At 41.1% G+C, this 27,832-nt stretch overlaps 1 protein-coding gene across 4 annotated transcripts in view; it reads right to left on the bottom strand.

The window, feature by feature from the left end:
• The window catches only part of SCUBE1 (signal peptide, CUB domain and EGF like domain containing 1), a 211,992-nt gene that overhangs the window by 35,458 nt on the left and 148,702 nt on the right, over positions 1 to 27,832 (bottom strand). For all 4 annotated transcript variants that reach the window (XM_074591049.1, XM_074591060.1, XM_074591068.1 and 1 more), the window contains one exon: positions 15,439 to 15,561. In XM_074591049.1, coding sequence (XP_074447150.1) covers positions 15,439 to 15,561 — 123 coding nt within the window. The remainder of the gene's footprint in view (positions 1 to 15,438; positions 15,562 to 27,832) is intronic.

The following is a 27,832-nucleotide window of genomic DNA, read 5'->3' as shown; positions in this document are numbered from 1 at the left end:
CACAGTTAACTATGTGATTAGTGAAGACCAAATGCAACACACTAATCAGGGAATGAAAGACTTCTGAAGGAAATTGATTCTGCTCGCAAGGAAATGTGCTTTTTATTAGAGATGATTTGTTCTTAGAATGCAAAGTGGTAGTAAAACAAATAAATATATATAAACTGCAAAAGAAACCTGCAAAATATACTCGAGACAGAGGCAATAAATAATTAGAAACCTGTGACTTATTATGTAAGCGTCCCACAGAGGAAGTATTTCAAGGATTCAGCAGTACAAAATGAAATGACTATTACTCAGCTTCAGGCATAGGTACACAGTAGCAGTCACTGACAAATTCTGCAGAATCTTTGGTTCCTACCCACTGTAATACAGGTAAGCCCACTTTTCCATCCATTATTTAAACATGTTGCCATGGTCCAGTTCAGGAACAGAAATTTGCTTGTAGCAAATTAGAGACCAGACAAAGCATTTAATTGTACTCTTCGCTCGTACCAAACGGTATATCTCTGATCACGAGCAACAGATCTAAGCAGTAATGTCATAAGCAGGTCCGTGTCCTGGTTCACATGGGAACCACAGAAATCAACGAGGACCTGCAGTGGCAGCAGGGTCATGCAGATATGCCTCCAGTCACATTCCCACCAGAGGAATCTGGGCTGGAGTTAGCTCCTGCTCCGCAACCCACAGAAGTTACTTGCAGCCCTAGAGAGCAACACTTTCTAGCACCACGTGGCTTAACGTGGATTTCAGTAATTTTGACACATTCCTTCCTCTGGGTTCAACACACTGAAGTGGCTGCTTTCTTGCAAGCAATAGAGTCTCCGTGGACTTTAAGGCTAGCTCCAGAAGCGCTCCGCCAAACAGCCAAATGCCCTGGAAGATGCAACTAGGCCACAGTTGCTACTTGTTTAATTAAGCATGGTGTGCAATGCCTGGAGTGGGAATTCCACCCCTCCCAATCCATAGCTGTACTAAGGTAACTAGTGTTATCATCTACCTAGTTCTGCCTCATGGCCTCAGTATCCTTTTACGTCTGTATGTTTTTATTTAGTATATTGAGATCCTGGCAACAGCTTGTCTTCATCTTCCTTCCAGCCTATCTGTACCCATAGTAAATTTGATAACCCGGTATCTCTGTTCTTGAGGCTCTCAAACTGCTAAGCATCACTCTTCAGAGGTTGTGTCTTTGTACAGTACTAAATGCAGCATTAACTGCATCAGATATAGCTCTGATGCAAGTGCAGTTTAGGGAGCCACAGTTATCTCTGTTGTCTGTCATTATGGTCTGATGATTTTAAATACTCTTATTTGCTCTAAGGAACACCTGGACATCACTGATTTCTCCTTTCTCTGTGTGTTCTCACGCTTTTGCTACATGTTCGAAGTTGAATGATGTCTTCCAAGTCCTAGCAGTGTGGATAGAAACTGGGTATTTATTCTGACAGAATGAATATATTCAATGCCAGCAAGATGACCATACGCATTTAGTCTGACCTCCTGCACTTAAACAGCCTTGTTTGGTAACCTCCATGAGCATCTCTGTTCCAGGAAGGACCGTCTAGGTGTTTTCCTGGATTGATCTCTTAGTCTTCTCTATCAGTTTAATTTTTAGAGTTCGAATTGGTGTGATCCTTAATTGCTAAATTTGGCAAAGGCTGAATAATTTATCTTAAAAGAGTGTAATGCATACATGATCCTTCCAGGAATCAGCGGGTACTTCTTGATATATTTCTCATATTATTATGTTGGGTCTGAGGTTACACAAAAGAAAGCAGGATTCCAACTAAGTAGTTCCCTTGGGCTGGCTGGCTGCCTCTATTAATTCCTATCACCGAAGCAGCTCAGTTCAGAAGACTGCAGTCTTTCATTGTCCCCTTCAGTGGTTGGAGGAACTGCAGTAGTCAGATCCTTCTCTGATGCTGCGCACCAAGGGGACAACTCCCAACCCAGCAAACTCATCACCCTCATTAACATCAAAGCAACTGGTTTCCCACTGTTTACCTAGAAGTTACAGCAAAGGGAAGTGAAGACAGTACAATTGGGAGACTCTTTAAAAGCAAATGGCAACTGGTTTTCTTTATCTCTGCTATCAGACCTTATCAAAAGAGACAAGTTGCACTTTCTGGGAATCACTGTACTACCTCTGAGATTTGAAAACAGAAGGAAAGCAGGTAAAAAAACGAGACTTGGCAATAAAATTGTAGGCCTAAACTGTTTGCTCCCTCTCCAGAGTAAACAGAATCCTTTCTTTAGGAACTCTTCCAAGGGAGTTTTATGTGATCTCATGTACCAACAAATTAATTTTCCCTTCTCTTTTCAGTTTCTTTCCAAAATTCCCTACTTAATTTTCCTCCACACAGTTCACAAGCTCATTCTCTTCCGCAAGCTTCCCTCAGGGCTTCCTCAGAGTCTGCAGAAATGGGGCTGCAGAATGACATCTTAATGCAGTAAATATCTATTCCCTATTATGTTCCCCTTAACACATGTGCCAAGTCAACTGACCACCACGCATTCCTCTTTCTGTCAGCAGTGCAGAGCCAATTCTGCTCCCAGTGAGTATGCTTTTGCTCCGCCTCATGCATCAGCCATGGAACTATTTGCTTGATTTTGGATCACCAAAAGCTTTGTCTGAGGGGCTGGGAAGATTTATGGTTTTGGATGGATACTGCAGAATTTGTCAATTTTAGCCAGGCAAAAATTGGCAGCTAACTTTGGGGTCTTTGGGGGTATCTTTGACTACAGTTGGTGGGATTTGGGCCAAGGATTTTTACATGTCTATCATGAAATACATCATCATCACCATCACCATTATTATTACATTATGATTTCTCTGCTGTTGGGCAAAGAAAAAGGTTTCCAACATTTTTCCCTGCGGCATTATGAAGGACCCCACTGCCTTCTTTTTTTGTAAGCAGCACCAAACTAAAAAACAGAATAATGGCAGAGGATTACCTGATAAATTCCCTTTCTGACAGATAATAATTTCTTATAATATTTTAAACATGGTTGTGCAAAACTACTTGCTATGTCTCAGTACTGCAAGGAGAGCTGGAGAACGGCAGTGGCAGCTTTTGCCCATTGGACTGGCGAGGAGGAAAAGGTGCAGGGCCTCAGAAGTGCCATCCAAGCTTCCCCCTTCCTCCCTTTCTTCAGCTGAGCTGAACTGCTCACCAATTCTGAATTTGTTCAGCTGTCCCAGCAGAGAGAAGAATAAGAAAACCAATGCTGGGTCCTGAGGCTTTCTGAGCGGCAGGCAGCAGTACATTTCATATCTAATGAGGTAAGCTTGTTTCTTCTGTGTAGACACTTCACTTCATCGCTCACATCAGGAAACACTTCCAGAACTCTCCCTAGCCTCATGCTCCCTGATGCCTCTGATGGTGTTTCAACCAACCCTGCCATAGCTTCTTCTCCAGTTTGTGAAATCACTTGACAGATAACCTTAGTCAACTTGGTGTTCAATTTAATGACCAGCTGTGCTGGATGTGTGAACTTGTGGAGCTGGGGAGAGGCCACAGATCAGTGCTGCAGCTGAGGATGGATCATCTCCTGTGAGCCTGCACTCCAAGGCACCTATACATCTGGCCATGTGGCAGCCTCTGTACATCCTCTCTGTACAGACAGTCTCTAGACACCCTCAGATCGAGTATTCACGGACTCCAAGAGAAGAAACTTTAGGGATCCTCATCTGCTCTCAGATAGGGAAAGGGGGCAGAGGAGGCAAAAGAACCCTCAGCTAGGTGAGTCTCCTCAGAGGTTTTGCAGAGAGATGCGCCAATCACCAGACACAGCTCTGCTCTCTTTCAAGTAGAGAAGGTGAAAATGAAAGGAATTATTTTTGCAGGTAAGACAGTTTGCTGGGTCTCTTATGGAACATGAAAAACCAGTACTAATAACTAGACACAATGGTATAAAATTAGTAAGGTGTGTGTTCATCCCAAGGTCACAGACACAAAGGGAGCCAAGGGAGGTGTTCTATAAAGGCATTTGGAAAGGAAGATTTCAAATCATTACTGGTTTTTGCTATCGAGCGTGTCACACTTAGCCTCACCATAAGCTCGTGGCACTTGCTCTCATCTTACTTTTCCTGCTTACTGTTATCCTTGTGAATAAAAATTTTTAAAAGGATTTCTGAAGGATTTTTAGAAGATTTAAACATGGATTATAGGGATGTGAACCTGAGTAAAACACCACTATCTTCTAAATACAACTGAAGCTAATAGTATATAAAAATGCATAAGTACATTTAAGAGTATTGTTCATTTTTAGAACGTATTACTTTTACAATCAATAGAAAATGAGTTGAGCATTTTGTCCGATCACAGTTTTTTCCTAAGAGCTAGAAAATCTACCCACTGTTGGTTCAGGAAGGGCTGGAAATGCTTGGTGAAAGGCCATGTGCCAAAGAAAGTCTAACTACATTTGCAACCTTTGAGTGATGGCAAATCAGAGAAAAGTCAACATAGCTGTGATAAATGAGCCTGACTTAAAACTGTACCTCCGAATGCCTAGCCTGGAGAATGAAAGTGCAACTACAGTTGATGGTATTTGTGATAAGACAAATCTGTTATGAATGCTAGCACCAACAAAGTTGTAGCACTGTGGGCACCAGAATGCCCAGCTCTTGGGTGACAGCTCTTCTCAGTGCCCTGTACGAGCACTTTGGTGATCACTCTGTGCAACCACATCTTCACTGTTACAGGGAATTTGCATGCATGTGCTACCAAATGCATTGCTTGATGGATGTGGGGGACCACCATCCCCATCACGTCCCTAAGATTCACTTTATTTGCTTCATAGCCTTCCCACGTTACATACAGATTGTCTTTGACACAAGACTTTGAGACAAAATTATTTAATGTACAAAAAGATCCTGTAAATGTAAATGTAAAGATCCCCCTGAGCCAACTCCCTTGTATGGGTATTTCTACATGTGACAATTGGACACAATCACTTAGCAGCAACACAAGGGACCCCAAGCTTTGAGGGATGAATCTGCTCTGACACGAGGTGAAAGACAAAGAGACAAGAAAGGCAAAATGCTAAGTTTCTGTGTGATGAAGATCTGGAAATTGGAGACTGAGGTTGTGTCAATGCTTAGATTGTCTCTAGACTTCCCAGGCATTACCCTTGCTCTTGGGTCTGCACTTACCTGCCCTAGATCTTTCCCACTCCTCCCATCCTTCTCCATTACGTGAGGGCTTTGTTGTGCTCAGGTTCCTCTATTAATCTGAGGAACCCAGTAGGAGGCAATTGGCTTTGGCTCCTATTACGTTCATCCTCTTACCATTGTTTTGCTAGGACAATTTAGAATGCAATTGAAGTCAATACTTTCCCAAGACTTTTTAAGAAAACAAAGTACCTTCATCAAAACATTGCCAAGATTTTATAAGCAAACATGTATCCTTTTCCAAAATCAATCATTTTCCAAGGCAAATGCAAGTTGAGTTATCTACTGCTATTATGGCAATAAACTGTGCTACTACTTCAAGTGCTTGAGGTAGAAGCCATATATCAAGAGTAGTAGTGCATTAAAAGAAACTTCAGGCAGGTTTATTTGTTTTCCTACAAACATCAACATGTTTAGTAGTCTGCACTCTGCTAAAGCCACTATTTACACAGCAACTTTGTAAGAGCAACTTAACAGCCTGATGAGACAACATAAAAAAGGCTCTACCCGCTCTGTATCAAGGAAGGAATATTCCCTCTATCCTGCAATACATTTGATTTTTAGATGTATTTCTGAAAAGAGGAAACTGTTCTCTTTGCTATGGTGTTTGTCTCCATGACCTTTTAGTAGGAGCTGCTAGTGAGATTTCTTGAAGGAACAAGGGACTAGTCTGGGTGAAAATGTGCGTGGTGTTATTTGATGGTGCTGAAAGAGCAAGTACAACAACACAGTTTCAGTTTTCAACTGAAAACTCAAATGCAGCACTTCCCTTCACCTCCCGTGGACCTGACTGTGCATTCCCAGCTTACTTCAAGCTCTTGCTGAAGTCAGTGGCCACTGAACATACACAAGAATTGCTGTTCTCTGGCTCTGCTTCAAAGGCTTGCTTAAAAACTCTGCCCAGAAAGGCTGGCCTCCATGGAGTCGAGAAACAGCAGGTATTCCTCCAAAAACACTAACAGAAATATTTTGCAAATATTCATCAAAAAACCTCCACCCAGCAAAACCCCAGAAGATATTCCTCCATTCCACTGCCTCTTGATATTTGAGCTCAGATTTTTGTTTTCAGCTCACTTGTCCTAACTAAGGCCTCATCTTCAAGTTACCAAAACAAGCAGCAGCAGTTTATAACACGGCTACTGGAAGAAAATCACACCCCTTTGCTTCAATAGGTTAGGCTTTTGTTCTCATTCAAACAAAATAAACAAAACAGGGCACTTTTAAAAGGCCCAGAAGGGTAGATGCAAGCACAGGATAATCAAAATCTTCTGATCTGGGATAGGGTTGTCATTTTATTGCAATTCTGTACAGCACTTAGTGTAAAGGATATCTGACCTTAATCAATGTGATTAAATGACTGAGCGCAGTAACATGGCATTATCTCAACGTGCACCACGGCAATAGTGGAGATTATATATACATGCAGTCTTTCTCTGGTTCTCTTTAAAAACAATTCCTATTGAATTACAGCTTTCAGCACTATTTATCAACAGATTATTGTTTGTGGAAGAATGCTACCTTCCTGCTCAAACTATTCCAAGGCTGACTCATATCCTGGTAATTCATTAATACATAACATGATTCTAATCCAGTAAAATCATTTCTGCACTATACACATCATAAATCCTACAGCATCAACTGAAAAATATATCTCAAATTCTCTTTCTAAACACTAATGGAACGTTTTGCTTGGCTTCCCACACACATCATCAAGGGGAGGGGCCCAGACAGAGCTGTAAAAAGCAATTTGATAGCAGTATACTTTATAGAGTTTAACATAGGAATATAAGAGCTACCATACTGAATGAGACCTGAGGTCAAACTAATCTGGTATTTTACTTCCAACAGTAGCCCGTGTCAGAAGCTTCATGGGAAAATAGAGGTAGAATAAGCTGTCCCATCTGCCCTCCCCACATTAGGTCTCATCCCATTATAAATTGATTTAAAGCCTAGATTGCGAGGTTTAATATTCCTTCCAAGGAGCAGCAACCAAAGAAAATTTGCCTTTAACTTACAATAACACTGTGCGGCAGAGAGGAGAACTGGAGGTGGGGGGGATGTATTTGTTTTCATGTTTCAGCAGACTTAATTGCTACAACCAACATGGGAGATACTATCACTTGGCAAACAAACTTGTACTGGCTAGAGCTGTTTTTACTTCATGCCTGGGGCATTTATTGTTTCTGGGTATGATCTTGCAACCCTTTTTTTCTCACAGAGGCAGACTGTACCACTATTCACAACGTCACTGACACCAAGAGTAAGCACCCTGTGTAACAGAAAGGATTTGAGAAGTATTCCTTTTAATGACAGTGTAACATGTTGCTTCCCAGCAGAGTACTTTTTTAATCTGATGCTAGAAGCAATATGGTGCTTGTCATAAGCGAGATATTTTTGTAAGGCTCAGTGACACGAAATGACTTAGAGAAAATCTGCATAGGGAATGAAAATCATCAGTGACAGGGAAATATTCTTGAATTTTCTTTCTGTGAGCTAGTTTTGTTTTCCACAAGCAGCTCCCAGTATCTCCTCCAGTGCACCTCCAGTTCTCACCGGTTCTTGAGCTACATTGGCAGCTGAACCAGCACTGTTGCTTATCTACCAAGTGTCCACACAATTAAACATACCGGGCCAGACTCGGTTGGACTGGCTGAAAATCAAGTCAACGTATTTTATATCTTACAGCATGCCTATCTGATGTGGATGAGCGTATGAATGCATCAAGGCAAAATCACTCTCCCTTCATTTGTATCACGCAAATGAGTTGATAGGGGAATGGCTGGAGTCCCTTCATCGCTCGCTCTCCCATTAATCGCCCCCGCACTGGCACTGACTCACCCTGCTCAAGCGGTGCAAGATAATAAGGACCAGCAGGTTCCCTCAGTGTGACAGCTCTGTAACTGCTGCGTGCAGCGGCCTTCTCTCTGCTATAAGTGAGAGCAAAATGAAGGCCTGGGTATTTTCTCTGACTGTTCAAGACTTCAAACTTGCAGCAAACGCACATGCAAACTCAGGCAAAAGTCAGCAAGGGGACTTGTAAGCCTGCTTGCTCCTCACTCCGGACAGCAAACACACTCTCTGGGATCCCCGCGGCTACCTCCCTTGCAAGGACACAGCCCTAATGGCTTGCTAATGCTCTCCACTCACTACAGGTTGGTCCTGATCATGAGGGTAACAACCTCAGTGAGAAGTTTGTGGGTTCAGGTAAAAATGTACTTTAAATATGAAGAAAAAAACCCACACCAAGCAGCAAAAATTCTGCTCGTGTCCTCTTTATACCATGTCACCTGTATGTTATTGACACTTCAGAAAGAAGGGGAATGCTAAATAATGTTACTTTTATTGAACATTTCCTTCCTTTATGTATTTAATGGAGGCAGAAAAGGCAAGAGAGGGGTTAGACAAACAAAAAAACTTTCCAACATTTTTCACTGGAAAATTGGCCACACCATAATGTTGACGCATTGAATCTGAGGGGTCTGGGCCTCACCATTGTTTTTCAGACTAACTTATATGAAACATTAGTTATAGCACTGATACAGATTAGCTGACGGGTTTAATTGGTCTCTTTACTGCTGTATGGAGTTCTAGCACTGATACGGATTAGCTGAAGGGTTTAATCAGGCTCTTTACTGCTGTACGCTGCAGCTGTACTCATTTAACATTTCTCACAGCTCACTGCCTCTAGGACTGCACTAGGGTATACTCAGCTATAACTCAGAGCAAGAAGAGTTGGGGGAGCAGCAGTTAAGGTAAAAAGAGAGCTTGGCTTAGCTGGGAGAGTCGTGACATAGAATCCCCCTGTCCTGCTGTTCCAAGGAGTTTCCCCAGGATTTGAAAACTGGGACGCAGGACATGGGATTCTCCCTGTCCTCTATTTTCACAATGCAATGAGAAATAGAGAGGGACAGATGCTCCAGCCCTGCCCTCTTACCCATGCCTTTACTTAAGCAATCTAAGATGGGTAAGTGTGTCCTATATAAATCAATGCAAGGAGTGTATCCTCATCCTGAGACTTTCATCATGTTATGCTATTGGGACAAGGCCAGTTGCTTTACTGGGTTACCCGATAAAATGTGGGTAGCAGGTCACTGTCATGCAATCCAAGAGTGCAAACCTCTTTGGCTCCTTTTTTATTTTTTAATTTCGTCACTCTATGTCAAAGATGTCTGGTGATTCAGTGTTGCTGGTGTGGACGCACTGATTTATTTGGGATTAAACTGGTCCTGTACAGCCATATTTACCATCAATGGTTCCACAGAGAAGAGTATAGTGAGATCTTTGTAGCTAATCTTTGTGGGCTTCTTTAGGCCAAAAATAATTCCCACAAACACTTTCTATCTGTCCTTCCCTGTATGATTAATCCCTCATTTCATACCCATTTTCAAAATGGAGATACCATTGCTAGGAGATTCAAATCTTGCCTTTGGAAGGCTAATAGTGCATATTTTGTACAAATAAATGAAAAGGTGGATGTTATGAGAGGGGATTACGTATCCAGTTAATATGGCAATGTTTCAAGACCAGGCCTGTAGGATCTTTGTATCATAAGCTTTTACTGTATTTTTCAAGGTGCTATTTTTCTTTCTGTCATTCTGGAATGAAAGAAGGCTTCTCTTGACAATTATGCATTGGGAGCCCTATGTAAAGCATCCCTTCACCAACAGATCTATCATTGGGTCAGTGAGGTCTAATCACATTAAATTCTCTGGAATGAAGACCTATTTGGCATTAAAGAAAGGTCAGTCTCTCATTTAACAGTACTAGTTTAGGATTGCATGGATTACGGTTCTGTGGTGCAGTGGGTTAACACAGAAGGCCTGAGGCTGAGTTCAAATCTTATTTCATATCTTAAGTAAAAACCAGCTCTGGCTGGCAAAAGTTGGGAGGTACATCCTGTAACACATCAGAAAGCTATCACAAAACTTGCTAGACTCATCAAGTCTGCTTGGAGACAACCTGAGAAACAAAAAAACAGAGCTGGACAAGGTTTGAGGTGTTTTGCAGGTCAGTATTGCAATATACTGGCAGAGTTACTAAGAAAACTGCCTCAATACTGCTCACAGTATCCTCAAAACTGCCTCAGTATCTGCTCACAGCCATTACTTCCAGTTGCTCCACTCCATAAGCATCAGGTTTTTGAGGAACACTTGTCTGGAAGTGAAGCTGAGGAGAGAGGAAGAGGGGATACAGTGGGGCATATAAGAACCCCCTTTTTTTTCAGAAGAGAGAAAGAAAAGTCCAAATACACAATTATGACAGTGGTTACGCTCATGTCTTTGTCTTGTAATGAGATGAAAAAAACCACCTCAAATCAGCTATACTTGGGACTTCTATTGGATAGCTTTGTAGTGTTAAAAAACCCCAAACCTCTACCAAAATGTGCCCACAGAAAATCACCAGAGGGAAATTTCAATACATCATGAAGCTAAGGGGGCAAATTCTGTTTGGGATTTCCTGTTGTATAAACCTGCATCACTGAATTTGCTCTGGACAGACACCAGCACTCACAAAAGCAGACTATGAGGCCCTGTATTCCAGTGCCTAGTCACAAAAAAGTCAATCGCGTTCATTTAAAATCTGGTAGGAAGGTAGTAAAGAATAACCAAGAGTCAAACAGGCAACACATCAAAGCGAATAAAAAATGCTGTCACCTACTGTGCGTGAACACGTGGCCCTAAAGAAGCCCCCAAAATGCCAGATGGCCCATGCAGGTATTCCACATGCCCCAGAGGTACTTTTGCCTGGTGGACAACAATCTCCTTTTACAGTGGCTGAATGGTTTGTGAAAAGGCTACTTGGGCAGACTTCATTATGGCTGAACATCATGTCTGTGAGATCTATCAAACACCAAGCCCCACTTAAGCCTGCTTTGGAGGCTGTAAGTGGACTAGAACGGTGCAAATGCCTTGAACTGCCCCTTGCAAAAGTTTAAATTCCTCAGCGTAGAAGGATTTGGCTCTATTTTGGGCAGAGGTGGAGAGGGGCAGGGGGTGAGAGTGTAGATTTATCAGGCCAAAATATTACATATCGATCACTGTATGTTCCCAGTAAAAGCACTTTTTTCTGAATGTAACTCATCTTTCCAACTCTACTACCCCTTGGAGAGAGTTACGACAAATGCGTGCACCGTCTCTCCTTGTCCTGCTTTGCAAAAGGCAATTCCTACAGCAGGAAGGGAAAATTATTTATGATAGAATTTCACACATTTTTCTGGGTGTTTAATGAAGCTTGAACTTGAGTGGAGCAGAGAGACTGCTTATTGTTGAATTTTTTTCGAGATCACTGCACAACAAACAGAAACTGAATAAGCAATTAAGTTAACTGGCTTTAAAACTCATATTGGCTGAGGATTAAGGTAATTATGTCTGCGCTTACACACATTCATTGCAGCTTTAAACAGTCTTGCTTGCTGTTTTGTTGCTGATGCGGTTCTAAAAGTAATCTGAGTTGTTGTCCTACTGTTAATTACCACGAAGTTTACAAACGCAAGCTCTCCTCGCTATAAATATAGCTATGTTATTTGTATTACATGCTCAAAGGAGATGCGGGCCTCTTTTGCTAGGTTTATACAAACAGATCCAACCATTTCTTCCTGTATCAAAGAATTTACAATACTTTAGACTTAAGGGATCTGTTAAAATAACACACAATAGATGGGTTTGGTATTGTCATACAGTGATTTCACCATCAAAGGAGAAAAAAAATCTGGTTTTAAGTTTGCGTGAAAAGAGAGACTCTGGGAAAGCAGTATTAGTCTCCACAATATCACTGGCAGGGCAATGTGGATTCTTCACCTTCTGAGTTACAAATAAGTTTCCTTTTAAATGGTTGGAATGCAGGGGAGGGGAAAGGAAGGGAAACCCCCACATTCTCCTTGTCTAACAAGGAGCCACAGCGTGAGAACCACTCCCTAGCAGAAGTAATCTGTGATTGACAATGGTTTTCTTTGCAGCCAGGGCTAAAAATGGTTTAGCTGCAAAGAGACAAATGCAGAACATTTTAATGCCCTTTACAAACGCAAGGGCTGCTTACACAAGCATTCTACATGCAGGGTGGCTAGCTGGTGGCACCAAGCAAGCAGCAAGCTTCAGAGTTCCTGAAAACCAATGAACTTTCATATCAGGGTATGAGTACAAACACAGGAGAAAAAAATTTTCTTGTAATGGGCAGAATCACAGAGGGCAGACTCAAAAAAACTGGAGGTTTATTCTCCAGGCAGTCCCTGCAGTCATATGTGTGATCTTAGGCAAGCTGCCGTATTCGGCTTCAGCCTGCCTGCCTGAAAAACTGAGAGAAATACTTTCCTCTTCAGAGAGACGATGAATGTGTGTGTGAGGCACTTGGTACGATGGGGTGGGAGCTCTGCAAACAACCAGAACAAAGTCTGAGACTTTGATAGTTTCCCTGCAATCTTAAAGTCAGCTCTGAGCTCTACAATGAAAGGACATGGAGGAAATGAGATCAGGTGGGACCACCTCAGAATTTCACAGGGAATATGAAGGAACCTTTTTACTGGAACATGTAAAATTACCTCGTGCCGAAGTTACTGATCACATGAAGAAAGTTATGCAGCAACAGCTTACTTGTATTTTTCAACAGCGTGAAAAATGTTGCTAACTTGAACTGTGTCTCTGTGGCTTTGTTCTTCACTGATTCTTGCCTGTGAATCAGACACAGTCACAGCCTTATCCAGGGGTTTTGCCGGCCCTAAAGGGGCAAGCTTACCAGTTGTTTCCATGGGCATTTTGCCTAAGGTTAGCAGAATCTGTTCCTTGATGATCTCATTTGGAGATGAACTCCCTATACACCGGGGAGGCCACCTGAACTAAAGAGGACTCAGCTCCAAACAATGTAGACTTCTAAGGTCCTAAATTAGTATTTGGTAAACACGGTGATTTGTAACTGAAAGAAACCTCTATTTTAAAAATGAAAACCAGAGGAGAAAGGCAATGTTGACAGCAAGATTGTAAGTCATAGAAACTCTATTATGAATCAAAACAACAGATGTAACACGAACAACAGCATCTTTTATAAATACAAATTAGACTTTTCTACTTCATGCATTGGAAAGGCTAATATGCTCAAAATAAATTTCCCTGAATCTCTCAGTAATGTTTTCTATGGTCAGTGCTGACTGGCTGTTACCAAAAAAAACCTGTGGATGATTTATATTCCAGCAGAGTCACTAACCCCAAACCACATTTTTCTGTCAGACCTGACATTAATAACTATAACCACTTCCACTAATGAAATCCTTTTTGCAGCGGAAGAAGCAAAGTACAGGTGATTCATACATCAGTGATTTCTTGATCTATAGTCACTTTTCTTCTTTATTAGCAGGCCTACTGACTGCACGAGTCACTGATTACCACCTTAAGCACCAGACAGGAACCAAATTGTCACAGTGCTCCCTCCACAAAGCAGGCATCATACCATGTTTGCTGTCATCAGTCTCTGGGGCCCAAATACCTCAGACTTCCAACAGGAAATAACTTTGTCCTCACCATTTCACAGTTTGAAGAACCAGCGTTTCTGGGACCAGAGGAACTTCTACAGCCCAAAAATTCTCTGGGCTTGAGCTAAGCTACCTGTTACAGCAACAGATAAGCTAAAGTTCATTAATAGGTCGAAGTACCACGTAGAGGCAGACAGACTGCCTGTCCTTGCTCACTGACAACAGAAAAAGTGGGATGGCCAGATCATGCTTATATTTCCACGTCTGATCACATGAGGGAGCGGAGAACATCAGCTACTGTTTCATTCCTTGCATGGTATGTACTTACCAGCAACTCTCTCATTCAGTAGCCCAGGCACATGAAGAAACAAAACTCAGTCAAACAACTTTCACAGAGCTGCTTCTAGTTTCCCATTATCATCATAGATATCTGATTATAGGCAGCTTTCAAAGCCTGTTACTAAGACTTTGCATAATGAACAAATAAATTTTGCACCACCTCTTGCCTAACAAGAATGCAGGGCTTGAATTTTCTCTTGAGTTTTTCACTGGCGTAATTACAATTACTTCAGCAGTGAAACCCCTGACTGATACCACAGCGAGAGCATGTCACGACACATGAAATTCATGAACCAGAAAGTATTCCTAACTATGTCTAAATACATCATGAAGGGAACATGTATTTTTAACATTTTGTCCCTCTTTTTAGCAGGTACATCAAAACCTGACAACTTACCCTTGCCTGACATGATCCTACAATGTTATTTCTGCCCAGTCATGTGGCACTAACGGTGCCACTCTCAGCTTTTCCCATCCTGTCCCAGCTTGAAGCCAACCTTGCACTGACTCCTTTGTGTCTAATCACAGGTGGAGTCGGGGCAGAGCAGGCTTCTCAGATGATAGAAGTACCAATGAGATGCAATGGAAAATCTTTTGAATTTTCTGTATCTTCAGACTTTGATTTCTCTTTTGTTGATGAACAAAGAAGCTCTAAAATATGAATGCTGTTTTGGACTTCATAACTTTATGTGTTTAAAACCCATGCAAATAATTACGTAGTAATAAAAAGACAATTCCTGCACAAAATTTTAACTGAATATGTCCTCCTCCACCTTCTCTCTCTACTGATGCTTGCTCATCTTTCTAGCCTTTTCAAGAAGGCTTTTAAAGAGTAAAGTTACAGAGCTTGAATGCTTAAAGTGTCATTTCTCCAAAAGTACATGATCAGCACTTAAGTTGGAAACGGTTATGCACTTAATTAGTCATAGAATATATAACATCATATGACTTAGATACAAATCATGACACAGACAGCAAACAATATAAAACATACTTCATTTGAATTCTCACAAAACATCTCCATTATCCCTCCATAAACAGATTCTGTCAGGCAAAGGTGAGCTCACAAATTAGACTCTTTTTTCAGTTTAAATTTTGCAAATGCTCTATTCCAGTAAGTTACTCTAAATGACTCTGGTGTAAATAAGATAAGCCTTTGTCCCATTAAGATCATAGCAAATTAGAGGATTTGAATGTAAGGCTCTTTGCCTGAGTCTGTTCCACTGCACTGCATGGATTTTCACATTTCAGCAGGACACTGGCATTCCTACTACTAAAAACACTGAAAAAAATTTTTCCAAAAATCTTCTAACCCCACCAGAGGAAACGGAAATTTGGTAGGTCTTTTCTAACTTTATTTCCTATGACAGTATGATTAAATCCTGTAGTACAAATTACTTAATTTCATAAAAATTTCACTGAAAATAACATCCTCATTATACAAAGACTAAAATAAACGATGTATTACCTTGGCAGGTCCGTTCATCTGTGAGCAGTTTATAGCCTTTCTGGCAGCTGCACTCAAAGCTGCCAACTGTGTTTCGGCAGAAATGGTCGCAGCCACCATTGTTTACCAAGCACTCATCAATGTCTGCAAAGAAAGAACAGGCAAAACTTTAGTTCATGACAGCAGTTCAGTAGTTCAGGGCAGGAGTGTAGGAGTTTACTCAGATCCCCAAGGAGGCTGCTGTCCCTGTTAGGAATCAGGTTGGTCAGATGTATCCGTTCTCAAACCTTTGTCGCAAGGCTGACAAAAGAGCTACGGGCTGAGCTGTTCTGGAGACAGAGGTATTTCTCTCAGAACTGGAACTGTCAGATAACCCAAGCTGAGGCACTCAGATGTTGAAGAAAATTCGGGGAAGCTTCTTTGTAGATGTAGTGGTCTGCCTGACAGATGACTTCAGCCTGTGTTAAGATGTGAATCCCCTGCCTTAAGTAGGAACTATCAAAACCCAAGAACACATGAAAAATTGAAATAACAACAAATGCAAAGAAAAACATATTTGAATTCTGAAAAAATACTTCCATTATCCCTACATACACAAATGTAGGGATACTTTTGTTTGGAATGAGTATTAGATGCTAGTTTGTCCATTACGATCAATATCCATTTTTATGTGTCTGACTTTCTTGATATGGTATAATAGAAGAGCAACTGCAAGTGCATGTGAAATGTTGCTTCTGAAGGCAGAGCACCTATTGCCTTTATTTGAAAGTGATTTATATGTATGAAACATGGGATCAATGGCTCTTACTTTAAATAATGATTACAAAGTGCATTAATGAACTTGGTAAGACCTCTGTTCTGAATTTCAGACTGGTGATTCTACTTCCTCCACCTTATAACTTCTCCCGAAGGTGTTGAAGAACTGGAATGACCCGTCCCTTTTCCAACCCCTAAAAGCTTGTGTAATAAGTATATAATAGGTCACAGATCCTCATTTGAAATACAGGACACCTTTCTATCCTCCTCCACTTAAAAAACAGTGGATCCACATTTATTTGAAAAAGACAAAAAGTAATTTTTTTTTTTTTTCAGAAGAACAGTGCCAAAAATAGCTCTTTTTAGGGATGCATACCGCAAAGAAGTAATATGACATAGAGCCTTGGCTGCCCACTTCTGGAAGTGAAAACAACATCTTTCAGAAAAGTGAGTGGAGATTGATGCTTCCTATTGAAAAGCCTCTTACTGTAAGAGCTTTGAAACTTAAAGGTAACAGCTGGCAATTTAAAAAGCAAATCCTGCAAAATGCAAATTAGGTGCCAAAAGAGCTAATACGTGGAGATGGAAATCTATCAAAGACAGCACGATGCTGGTGAATGAAGGACGCATTTAAAAATTATTTGAATTTAGGATGACTTTTAGTGGATGTCATTCATTCATTTTTGAAAACATGATTACCAGCGTGGCAAAGTAGTATGGCTCTTACCACATTTCTGCATGTACAGTATAAATGGCAGCAAGAGGTGCAAGGAGGTAAATCTGGAAATTCTAATAGCTGAGAGGCAAATTCAGCCTTCTTTTCTAAACAGCACTTTGCTGCACTGACATTGACAGAAATATGCTCAGGAGGATGTACTACTCAAATAAGCAAGAACAATGTATATAGTTATAAAGGTTTGCTTACGAGCTGCATTTGTAGTAAAGAAAGCAAATTTGCTCTGAGACGCTCTGAACTATATACTACTGCTTATTACTTTTCACAGAATCACAGAATGTTTAGAGTTGGAAGGGACCTTAAAGATCATCTATTCCAACCCCCCTGCCATGGGCAGGGGCACCTCCCACTAGACCAGGCTGCTCAAAGCCCCATCCAGCCTGGCCTTGAACACTTCCAGGGATGGGGCATCCACAGCTTCCCTGGGCAACCTGTCCCAGTGCCTCACCACCCTCACAGTAAAGAATTTCTTCCTAATATCTAATCTAAATCTATCCTCTTCAGTTTGAAACTGTTACCCCGTGTCCTATCATTACACTCCCTGATAAAGAGTCCCTCCCCATCTCTCCTGTAGGCCCCCTTCAGGTACTGGAAGGCCACTATAAGGTCTCCCTGGAGCCTTCTCTTCTCCAGGCTGAACAACCCCAACTCTCTCAGCCTGCCCTCATAGCAGAGGTGCTCCAGCCCTCTGGTCATCTTCATGGCCCTCCTCTGGACTCGTTCCAACAGGTCCATGTCCTTCTTGTGCTGAGGACTCCAGAGCTGGATGCAGTACTCCAGGTGGGGTCTCACCAGAGCGGAGTAGAGGGGGAGAATCACCTCCCTCGACCTGCTGGCCATGCTTCTATTGATGCAGCCCAGGATGTGTTTGGCTCTCTGGGCTGCAAGTGCACATTGCCAGCTCATGTTGAGCTTCTCATCCACCAGCACCCCCAAGTCCTCCTCAGGGCTGCTCTCAAGCCATTCTCCGCCCAGCCTGTATTTATGCCTGGGATTGCTGTGACCCAGGTGCAGGACCTTGCACTTGGCCTGGTTGAATTTCATGAGGTTCACGCAGGCCCAACTCTCAAGCCTGTCAAGGTCCCTCTGGACGGCATCCCTTCCCTCCCGCGTGTTGACCATGCCACACAACTTGGTATCGCTGGCAAACTTGCTGAGGGTGCACTCAATCCCACTGTCCATGTCACCAACAAAGATGTTGAACAGCACTGGTCCCAGTACTGACCCCTGAGGAACGTCACTCGTCACCAGTTTCCATGTGGACATTGAGCCATTGACTGCAACCCTTTGAGTGCGGCCATCTAGCCAGTTCCTTATCCACTGAGTGGTCCATCCATCAAATCCATGCTTTTCCAATTCAGAGACCAGGATGTCGTGCGGGACAGTGTCTGGTTCTGCAGAGGAGTGGCTTTTGCATTCAGTACTACCAAAAGCACGAGGGTAAAATGGTAGGTAGCAGCTGTAGTGGTATTACAGCCCAAGCGCTTTGCACAAAGCCAGCTCAAATCTTTATGCCTCAGGCAACAAAGTACTCAAACTGATCTGAAACCAGGAGTCGTGTTTGTTGTCTCTGGTCCTCCAGTTTTGATGATTAGGCTAGCCAAGAACAGATAACCTCAGGCTCCCAACCTGGTAAATCTGGTGAAGAACACACTGAGGGTTGCTCTACGTAATACCATGAGACTGGAGGCAGCAACCCATTTGGTTTCAGCTGTGATCACCAGCACAGGTCAAGAACAGCAGTAAAAACACCATACTTCTTGGCCCAATTCCTGCAGGCTGGCATTCCCGTTTGTAGAACTGATTCCTCCCAGCTCCAGTATGTGCAACTGGGACTGTGTTGCAGGTCTTATGATGGATTACCACAATAGTCCTGTCCTTTGGCATAGCACAGGTGTACCTAACTATAGTTTAGCTCGCCCTGACAAAACTGTTGGATAAATGGAATTATGAATTAAAATTACTAATATACTATGCATCATAAACACACAGAATAGTCATCCATCATGAAGAAGATCTCTTTTACCCACGATAAGATAAGAACAACATGACCTTTGGGCTACTCTGCTGCCAGAGACTGCTTGAAGCAGAAATTACTTGCAGCCTGTCAAACACCATTCTGAAGCAAGGATTGATGTTTTAAACGATGGCCCCTGGATTTCACACGTTAAATTCCAAATTCCAGTCTCACTAACTTTCTTTTCAGAATCTCTGAAGGCCATAAGGGACAAAACAGAAACACATCTACCCCTCAGAGGGTAGATCTGAAGCTGTTAATAACTGTAATTCCACTGACAATACAGCATATCAGTTTTACACCAGCAATTCTTTGGAATAATTCTGAACCCGAATCTGGGTAAAACCTGGGAGAGTCCACAGGAAAAGAAAGTATTTATTCAATTCTTCTTGCTGGAAAACATGACATGGCCTTTTGAAACCAGGACCATCAAAACAGAATAGAGGTCAAAACTGTTAGCTCCAAAAACATTCTAAATAACACAAACAGTGCCAATGTCTCTGCTTTCACTGTATTTCTTTCCACAGCCATAGCGAGACTGACAAGGCATGTAAAAATTATTTCACTCTGTGGAGAGCAATGCATTGCTGCATTTCACTTGTAAGAGAGCAGTATCCAACCGTATCATGTCTAACTGGTTCACAGAAATTGCACCAAGTCTATATCCCCACTATTTTTCTTTCCATAGCTATAAATAATTTGTGTTATGAGCCATGTGAAAACAAATGATTCTACTGTGTGAGAAGGTGAGGCCCCATTTGTCTTTAAACTGACTGGTTCCCAACTTTGTCAAGTGCCTGTTTGAACTTCACAGAGGGTATGTACATCTCCCTGTCATGAAGGGAAAGAAAATACAGTGGAAACCCATCACGGTATCTCTACCAGCTTTGAAATTATTTAGTCAAATATCCCCATACTATTATAGGGACCGTCTGTAGGGGAGTTATAAACCTGGTGTCTTCAAATGTAGTTCTCAAGTGGCTCCTTTTCAACTGTCGATGCAGGTTACGTAAAAGAACAGCTCAAACTTTTCACAGAGCTTTGCTCCCCCGTATCCCCAGGAGTGTGAAAATATATAAAGGACTGTATTTCTCTGTGGGGGGGTTGTACGTAAAATGCCCTGTTGATCAGTGTTCAGACAACGTGCTGGTCATTTCAGACTAAGAGGTCTGATGGGCTTTCAGTGCAGTAGCAATAAAATCCCAAAGGATTTCTCTTAATGCAGTGAGTCAATATTGTTAAATGATACCTGGCTCATACAAGCTGCTGATCTGCTACAAATACCAACTGATGTGCCCAGCACAAATGGGACACATGCAGAAATGGAAAATACAGGCCAATGAAAAACCACAGAAGCATTAAAATTCACTAGTCAAAAATGTCAGGCGAAGATATGGCATTACAGGCAACTAGGCACTCAAGCCTTCCGTTAGACCTGAAAACGGTTCATTCCCCTCTGCCCATACAACTAGAACCAAACAAAAGCAAACATTTGCACAAAGGTAGCTAAAACTTTCTTTAAAGCTGTAATATTTTGGGGAAAAAAGCAATTGTAAATATTAGTCTGGAGATGGAGCTCGGCAACGCCATCACAAAAGCTGTGGGCCCATCTGAAGCCAGAAACAAACCCTGGGTTGTCTTGCTATTCACAACCAGTGGAGAAGTTCCACTCCAGCTCCTGTGACTCGCTGTCATCTCTACATTCATTGCTAAATGTAAGTCCAGGCTTGCAGCAAATCCCATCAGCAAAGGCCTGGCATCAAGTCAGACACTGCAGTGAAGTCAAGCGCAACTACTCTCTGGATCTGCTTATGTGACCCTAGAGCCTTGTGGCATTTGTTAATAAGTCACAGTTTTGGTACACAGATTCAAGAACTCTTTTAAAATGTCCATTCTTTGTAGTTATTTCGCAAAGCTCTCTATATTCTTTTGGACACTCAAAAGCTAATTTCAGAAGAATGGAAGGGGCAATAATTTTAGAAGAAGGAATAAATCAAATATTTCTGAAATAAATGATTATCCTAAGTTTTCTGAGGATCTCAAAATATGAGGGAATCAGCTTTGAACAGAGCTTTTCAGCTTTAAATAAAGGAACAGAAATTCAGATACTTTGTCATAAGTTGCATAGCCACAATCCGACTAGAGGGAATAGCCAGTCTGTTATTTTTTTTTTTCGTGTCCTTATGAAGATGAACGGGAATGACTGCACCTGTTCCACTTCTACCTTTCTAAAATCTGCTCAGCGTAATTCATATTTGGAAGGACCTGGTTCTGATCAGGGTGTGTGTGCACACACATGTGCACATGTGTGCATAGAAACTCAAAGATTTGCCTTGCTGCATACAAGTCAGAGAACAAATTAAAAAGTGGGGATTTCAGGCAATTTAGAATTAACGTTTCACATAAGCTGCTTACAGGCAAGTGAAAGGGTAATCAAAGTGCAATATTCACTTAGCTGTTGAACAATGACGGATATGGAGATTTCCAAAGCCTCATCACAGGCGGAAGTGAGGCTTCGCCTTTCAATGGCTGGACAAATATTTGAACTGATTGTGTCTGTCTAATCCTTTGCAGTTTTAAAATGCTACCTAGCTCCAGGAAAATAATATACCCTCAGATCAACCTAAAACAATTACAGAAACTTCACATCCTTCTTGTTTTTATTAATGACAGCATCTTAGCATTAATAATGCTATTACCAGCATGCAGTGCACATCAATATAGACATATTTTCTGCAAAGTGGGCTAGTCTGCTAGGTCTTCTTATTCCCTGTTTTCATAATTTTCCTTTGCATTTCTTCCCTTCTTTTTTCCCTCGTGCTTCTACAAATCACCACTGTCCCCTAAACCTTATAACTAGTGTTGCCTTGTTGACACAGGTATTAGTTCCCTGATGACACAGACCACAAAGTACTTTATAAAGCAGCCACAGAACTTTTTTAACCCCATGTCAGAGGTGGGGAAATAGAGGCACAGAAAAACAAACTCATCCACACTTGAATTCAAGCCCAGTGCACAACCCAACGGGCGACCCAGCTTAGACAGTGTGTCAATCAGCACAGGCTTGCACAAAACACATGTTGTTCTACATTACAAATATTACCAAAGCCACCAATACTCAGATTGCAATTATTTCAATGTTTGCCTGTCACTTTGCAATAAAACTTGAAATATATTAAGTAACTTGGGATCAACGTAAACATAATCTACCAGACTACACTTGCAATGCTCTAAATAATATTTTCCATAGTGTTTTAACTAATGCATGCCAGGGATACTTTATTAAGGTATAAAGATAATTTCATACCCTCAGACTCATTGGATTCAGTGCCACCGTGAGAAAATCTAAATCAAAGTAGAACGTAGGTTCTGCTCTTCCCTCCAGAAAACATCAAGCCAGCTGTTGTCTGGTAGTTAACAGGGAGTTAGAAGTCCTAGTTCCGGTTTTACAATGGATTTATGGGCAAGTTGTAACACCTCTCTACTTTACTCCATCTGTATAATGTGGTATTGCTAATTATCACTTGACGTTTTCAGGACCAATACTTTTAAATGGATTATTCTAATTGAACAAAGCATTTTGAGTCCAAGTCATTTACTGCCAAATTTTTTTAGTGAAATTACAGTTGGTTTTAATTTGTGGTCTGGGCTTCTGAATGGTCTGATTCAGCAGCCTGTTCCATGCTGGTAGCGTTTTGCCTTGGAAGATTTTGTGGATATGTGCAGAAGTGTACGGCAGTCTTGTCTTTAGGTAGTACGTGTGGTGTTCCACCACTCCACCCGTGACTGTGCTCTCCCAGTGTAGTTCATTGCCTCTAACATGTTTTGCGTGTTTCAGGGAGGAATAACTTTATTTATGCAGTTTTCTACTTGAGGATTTCAAAGGCCAGCAGCTTATCAGCTTCATTACATTAAACCTGCACAACACTTCTGCAGGAGAGATAAGTTTAATTAATTCTCCTTAACAAATGTGAAACTGAGGCAGATAGGGTAGTATGTGACTTCCCTGCATCAGATAGCTACAAAATGAAACAAGGCATATATTACAGCACCTCTAATTTGAGTTTTGCACTTCAGTGACATCCTCATTTTCCCTCCCACAGTGCTAATTAACTGTAATGTATGTTAATCATTACTGAACTGAAGTTACACTAAGTAGCAAATGAAGGTTCTCTGTTTAATTAGCTTTATGGTTAGGTTGTGGGGCAAGGCATTTTGCTAATTAACAGAATTAAAACTAGACTGGGCAGACAGGAATGAGTGTAATTAAATTTCAATCTCCCTCATCCTAAAAACAGGCTGCCCACAAAATAGAGAGCTTTGTGTAAATGCTCTTAGAGCACGAAAAGGTTGAGGCAGGTTTCAACACATTTCCCTCATGTCACTTTCTCCATTTTCACCTGTTATCTTTGCAATTTTACGAAGAAACCTGTCTTCCAACACAGATGGTAATCTGTCACATATGGATTTAGGTGTCAGCTATTCTCCTCCAGGACATATCCACTCTGACATTATCCACCAACCAATCAATAAAAGCGTCTGCCAGGCTGCCAAGAGATCAATCACCTTGTAAAACAAACATTAAGTCCTATTATTTTCTTATTACAGTTAATTAGATTTATAAAACACAAAAAGCTTCGAAAGTGAAAAACGCAGAAATGCTGTCAGAATAGTTTAGGCCCTGATTTCTCCTTTGTGAAAGGGAGGGGATTTACTAAATCTAATGTGAAAAGAGAGGATTTTCATGTAGAATTTTTGCTGAACACTGAATTCTTTTTTAAACTTAAAAACATGTTAGTGCAACGCTACAAACCCAAACAGTGCAAGCTGTCTTAGGCTGTGACACCAGAATGTGAAGTGGACTGGAGACATAAAGAAATACACTGATTGAGTCTTTTACTGTCTAGGCTGAACTAAACGCAAAAACTATCCCCCTCCCTGAAAGCCATCGGAATCCCAGAAAATAAAGTTAGTTTTCCTCCTACTGTAACATTTCAAGCTAAATGCTTTTTATGAAATACTGGGGAGGGAGAACTAGGTGTGCAGTTAAGACTCCCATTTGTACTTTGGGACAACAAATAATGTCTCACTGTTCTACAAAGCATGTGGAAAGTACAACACATCAGACTCCGGAAAACTCAGATGGTAACAATGACCATGTAAGAACATGCAGACCTGGAGACTGTGGTTTAAAATGGTGGTACAGAATTGTGCAAATACATTTGGCTGACTACTTATCTACCTTAATTATTCACACAGCCAATATGACCATAATAATTCTATGTTTAATGTTTCTACATTTCATGCAAGAGGAACTGAGACAGAAGAACTATACGGGTTGCTGCAGGTTACACACAATAGCAACAGTAAAGGAGTTAATTCAGTGTTTCTTAAGGTAGAAATCAGACAAAACTGGGGAACTGACATTCCTGGGCATTTTCTTTGCACTAGATCTCACTAAAACACAACACCTTGCTCCTACTGTATTCAGTTTTTTCTGTGTAATCTCAATGAAGAGCACAGGGGAAAGTGAGCAAGCTGTGTGCTATTGGACCGAGACAGAAGAATCCCTAGGCTTAGCATATTAACTCAATTTACCTTTAGTCATAGTTGTTTTCATTTCCTCCCTTGGAATTATTATCCGCTCAGGAAAGCTGTGTGCTTATTTCCAAGAATCTCAGTTTGCTTCTAAAAATTTTGTTTGCTTTAATTAAATAAAATTTGAAAACAAAATTGGTATTAAGGACAGTTGAAGACACCGATGCTCTCTCTAAAATCCCACTGAGACTACGCTAGCTTTCCTATGATAAAGGTACTCCTGCTGAAAAGGTCAGATGAATACGATTAGCCCATAATAATTCAAATGCCTCATAGCTGATAATGAATGAAAAAGATTTGGCTGGTGACCAAAAATTAACCCTCCAAAACTTTTTGAAGACATTACTTCAACCAACCAGGGATCTGTTCTGTACCAGGGAAGAGAAATACTTCACTGAGAGCAGGATCTAGCCATATAAAAAACAAGCTGTATTTTATGATGAAAAAAGCAATAATAAAAGAATGAAAAAATACTGTAAGTTTTGAATGTTGGTAGCTATGATTATGTGAGTAGTCAACTCCCAAATTACAGAAAGCACAGCACACTTTTACATAATAAAGTGTGGTTGCCGGTCCTCAGGGACCTTTATATTGTTGAATAAATGCAAGGTCTTTTCAACAACTGAAATGCTAAATATGACCCTCCCAAGCATTAATTTAAAGGATTTGGCATTTTCAAAGGGGAGGTTTGCAAAGACAAATAACAACTGCAAGTTTCCAGGGAACTGGGATATCGCCTAGTCATGAAAAACCCCTAACTTAGTACACATGAATTTATTTTGTGGGGATAGATGGAACCCTTGGGAGGGAACGAAACTGAATGAGTTACATGGCAGCTGACTCAAGTCTTCAATTTTTTAATGGAAGATAATCTGTTATATTAGATTTGTCTGTCATGAACAAGTCTACAGCAGACAAATGAATTGTATGTCTTCAACCTAAAAAAAAAAAAAAAGGCAATCCTCCCCCAAAATAGTGAAAGTTTCACACACATTCCAGACTAGATAAATTTGCAGCAACAGTTAGAAGGCAGATGTTATCCACACTTTTGCGTCTTGGATTCTGCTCTCCACCCTCTCTTCTTTTTTTTGGTCTTCCATTCCATTTTCTTCTTTCTGACAAATTTCACCTCTGTTGGTACCTAAAATTTGCATTTCCTCTCATTTTTTTATATTCTATGGGTTTATAAATTTCATTTTTCCTCACTGTGGCCTGGAACTCCAATTGTCTCTTAGAAAGTCTGGATCAAATTATGCCTATATATCTAAAATTTGCTGTTCTTATGCCCAGTTAACGTACCTACCCATCAGTCAGTGTCCAATTTCTCATTTTTCTGATCCCCTCGCTAGGGTTTTGACCACTTGCAGCCACCTACCACCAAGAGTTTTTCCTTTTCCTCCCCCAAATCCCACACATTTTCTGCTGGTGACCAGCATCTTTCTACCTCTCCAACATCTCCTCCACCACCCACGGCTTTACCACCAACTCTGCTGACCCTTCGCCTCTCTCCGTGCCTCCCTCTGCCCCTCAATCAGACTCTCTGTCATCTTAACCCATGCCAGATTTGCCTCTGGACTGCCAACAGTCAACTCCCTCTTTTCTTTAAAAAAGTGGGTAAAAAATTAGAATCCTAATTCTGAGTCACCTTCCAGTCTTATCAAGCCTTGAAAGAGTTGTTTCCAGGGCAGCAGCACTGGGCAAGATGACTATGGCCCCCTTGCTGGACATGACACAAACCTTTCTACTGAGCTGCTGCAGCTGTCTGCCAGATGCTGTCACTTTTCTCCTCACATTGGGTTGATCTTATTCGTTCTTTGTCTTGAGACTGGATAACATCGGTGTAATCACATAAAATGACTGTGGCCTCGGCAATAAGGCTATTGCAGACAGGCCTTAATGTTTGCTTCTTTAATACACATTTAGGCAGCTATTTTGAAAATGTTTTTGTACCCACCTGGCAGCTTGTGTTCTGGTCTAATTTCCTAGTGTTATCCATCTCTTCCAAAACAAACAGTTCTTTTGATAAACCGAACTTGACCATTGCTCTTCTATCAGTTACTCAGTATTCTCTCTCTCAATCCTGATCTTTGTGAGGGTTTTTTTTTTGGACACGGATGGTCTTGCATCTTAAGTCCTACCAAAACAAAAATAACCTCAAAACTGCCTCTGCTATTTAATATTCCCTTTTAGCTTTAGTCTTCTATTTGTCACTCCTATCAAATAAATTTAGAAAATTTCCTTTGCATCTTCTTCTTTCACCAACTACCGATCTGCCTGTTATCTCTGCAGCGCAGTCCAGGCATACAGTTGGTCCATGTGCCAAAGAATTCCCTCTAAAAGCATTTACTGGGTTGCACTATAACACAACCTTCTTGGTGCTTTCCCAAAGAGGTTACAAAGCGTGTGTTCTCAGAAACTCTTGCCAGTACTCAAGCACTGAACAGGACCACTGTTTTCATGACAAAAGGCCTAATTTTCTTCTCATTTAATGTTGGTTTTGTTACTTTTTTCTTTGGTTAGGCCACTGCATCTATTGTTTTAGAGTCCTAAATCACCCACTGGCTGCCTTTGGTTGTTTCTTTGGCACAAATGCCTCTGTTTTCTTAATCATAGGGGTTTTGTCAGAAGAAGAAGAGCATTAGGAAGGGGAAGAGTCAGGGAGATCATTTGCTGCTGCTGCTGCAACATTTACCCAGAAAATCTCTTGGTTTCCATAAATCACTTGAGCAGTTTGAGATTCTCACGGATCTGCCTTTACCAGGAAGCTATCTGCTTGCTTCCTGAAAATGGCACGTGATCTCATGACACTTTAAGTATGCAGGAGCACTGGAAAATGGTCAAAACTTGTTTGTCAGAAGGCATTTTAAAGAAAATTCCACTATTTTAATTGAACATTTAATTGCACATTTAATCTGTGCAGCACACACATATGAAAAATGACTATTTTTGTTCCTCCTAAAAGCACTAGCCTAGTTACTGGAGGATCTACATTTTCATTACCATCATTGTTCGCATCAGTCTCATGTTCATGAATTTCTTTAGCTGCTGACTTCTCATGCAAGGCAAAGACGTTCCTCTGTCCACTCTCCATTCTGTGTTACACAATTTATGCATGCGAAGAAACAAGAGGCTTTTGTATTTTTTTTTTTCTTGTTTTTAGGATAAAAACCAGACTTCAGACACAAGATTTGCATTTGCCTCGTGTTCATCATGGAGAGGGCAAAGGTATTTTTTGTTTTGATTCGTGGCTGTAGTGCCTTGTGATTATATCTGATCTCTTCTATTTTCTGATAGCTCTTTGCTTACAT

This window comes from Larus michahellis, chromosome 1, assembly GCF_964199755.1.
Source record: "Larus michahellis chromosome 1, bLarMic1.1, whole genome shotgun sequence".
NCBI lineage: Eukaryota > Metazoa > Chordata > Aves > Charadriiformes > Laridae > Larus > Larus michahellis.
This window is presented reverse-complemented; position numbering and strand designations above follow the sequence as displayed.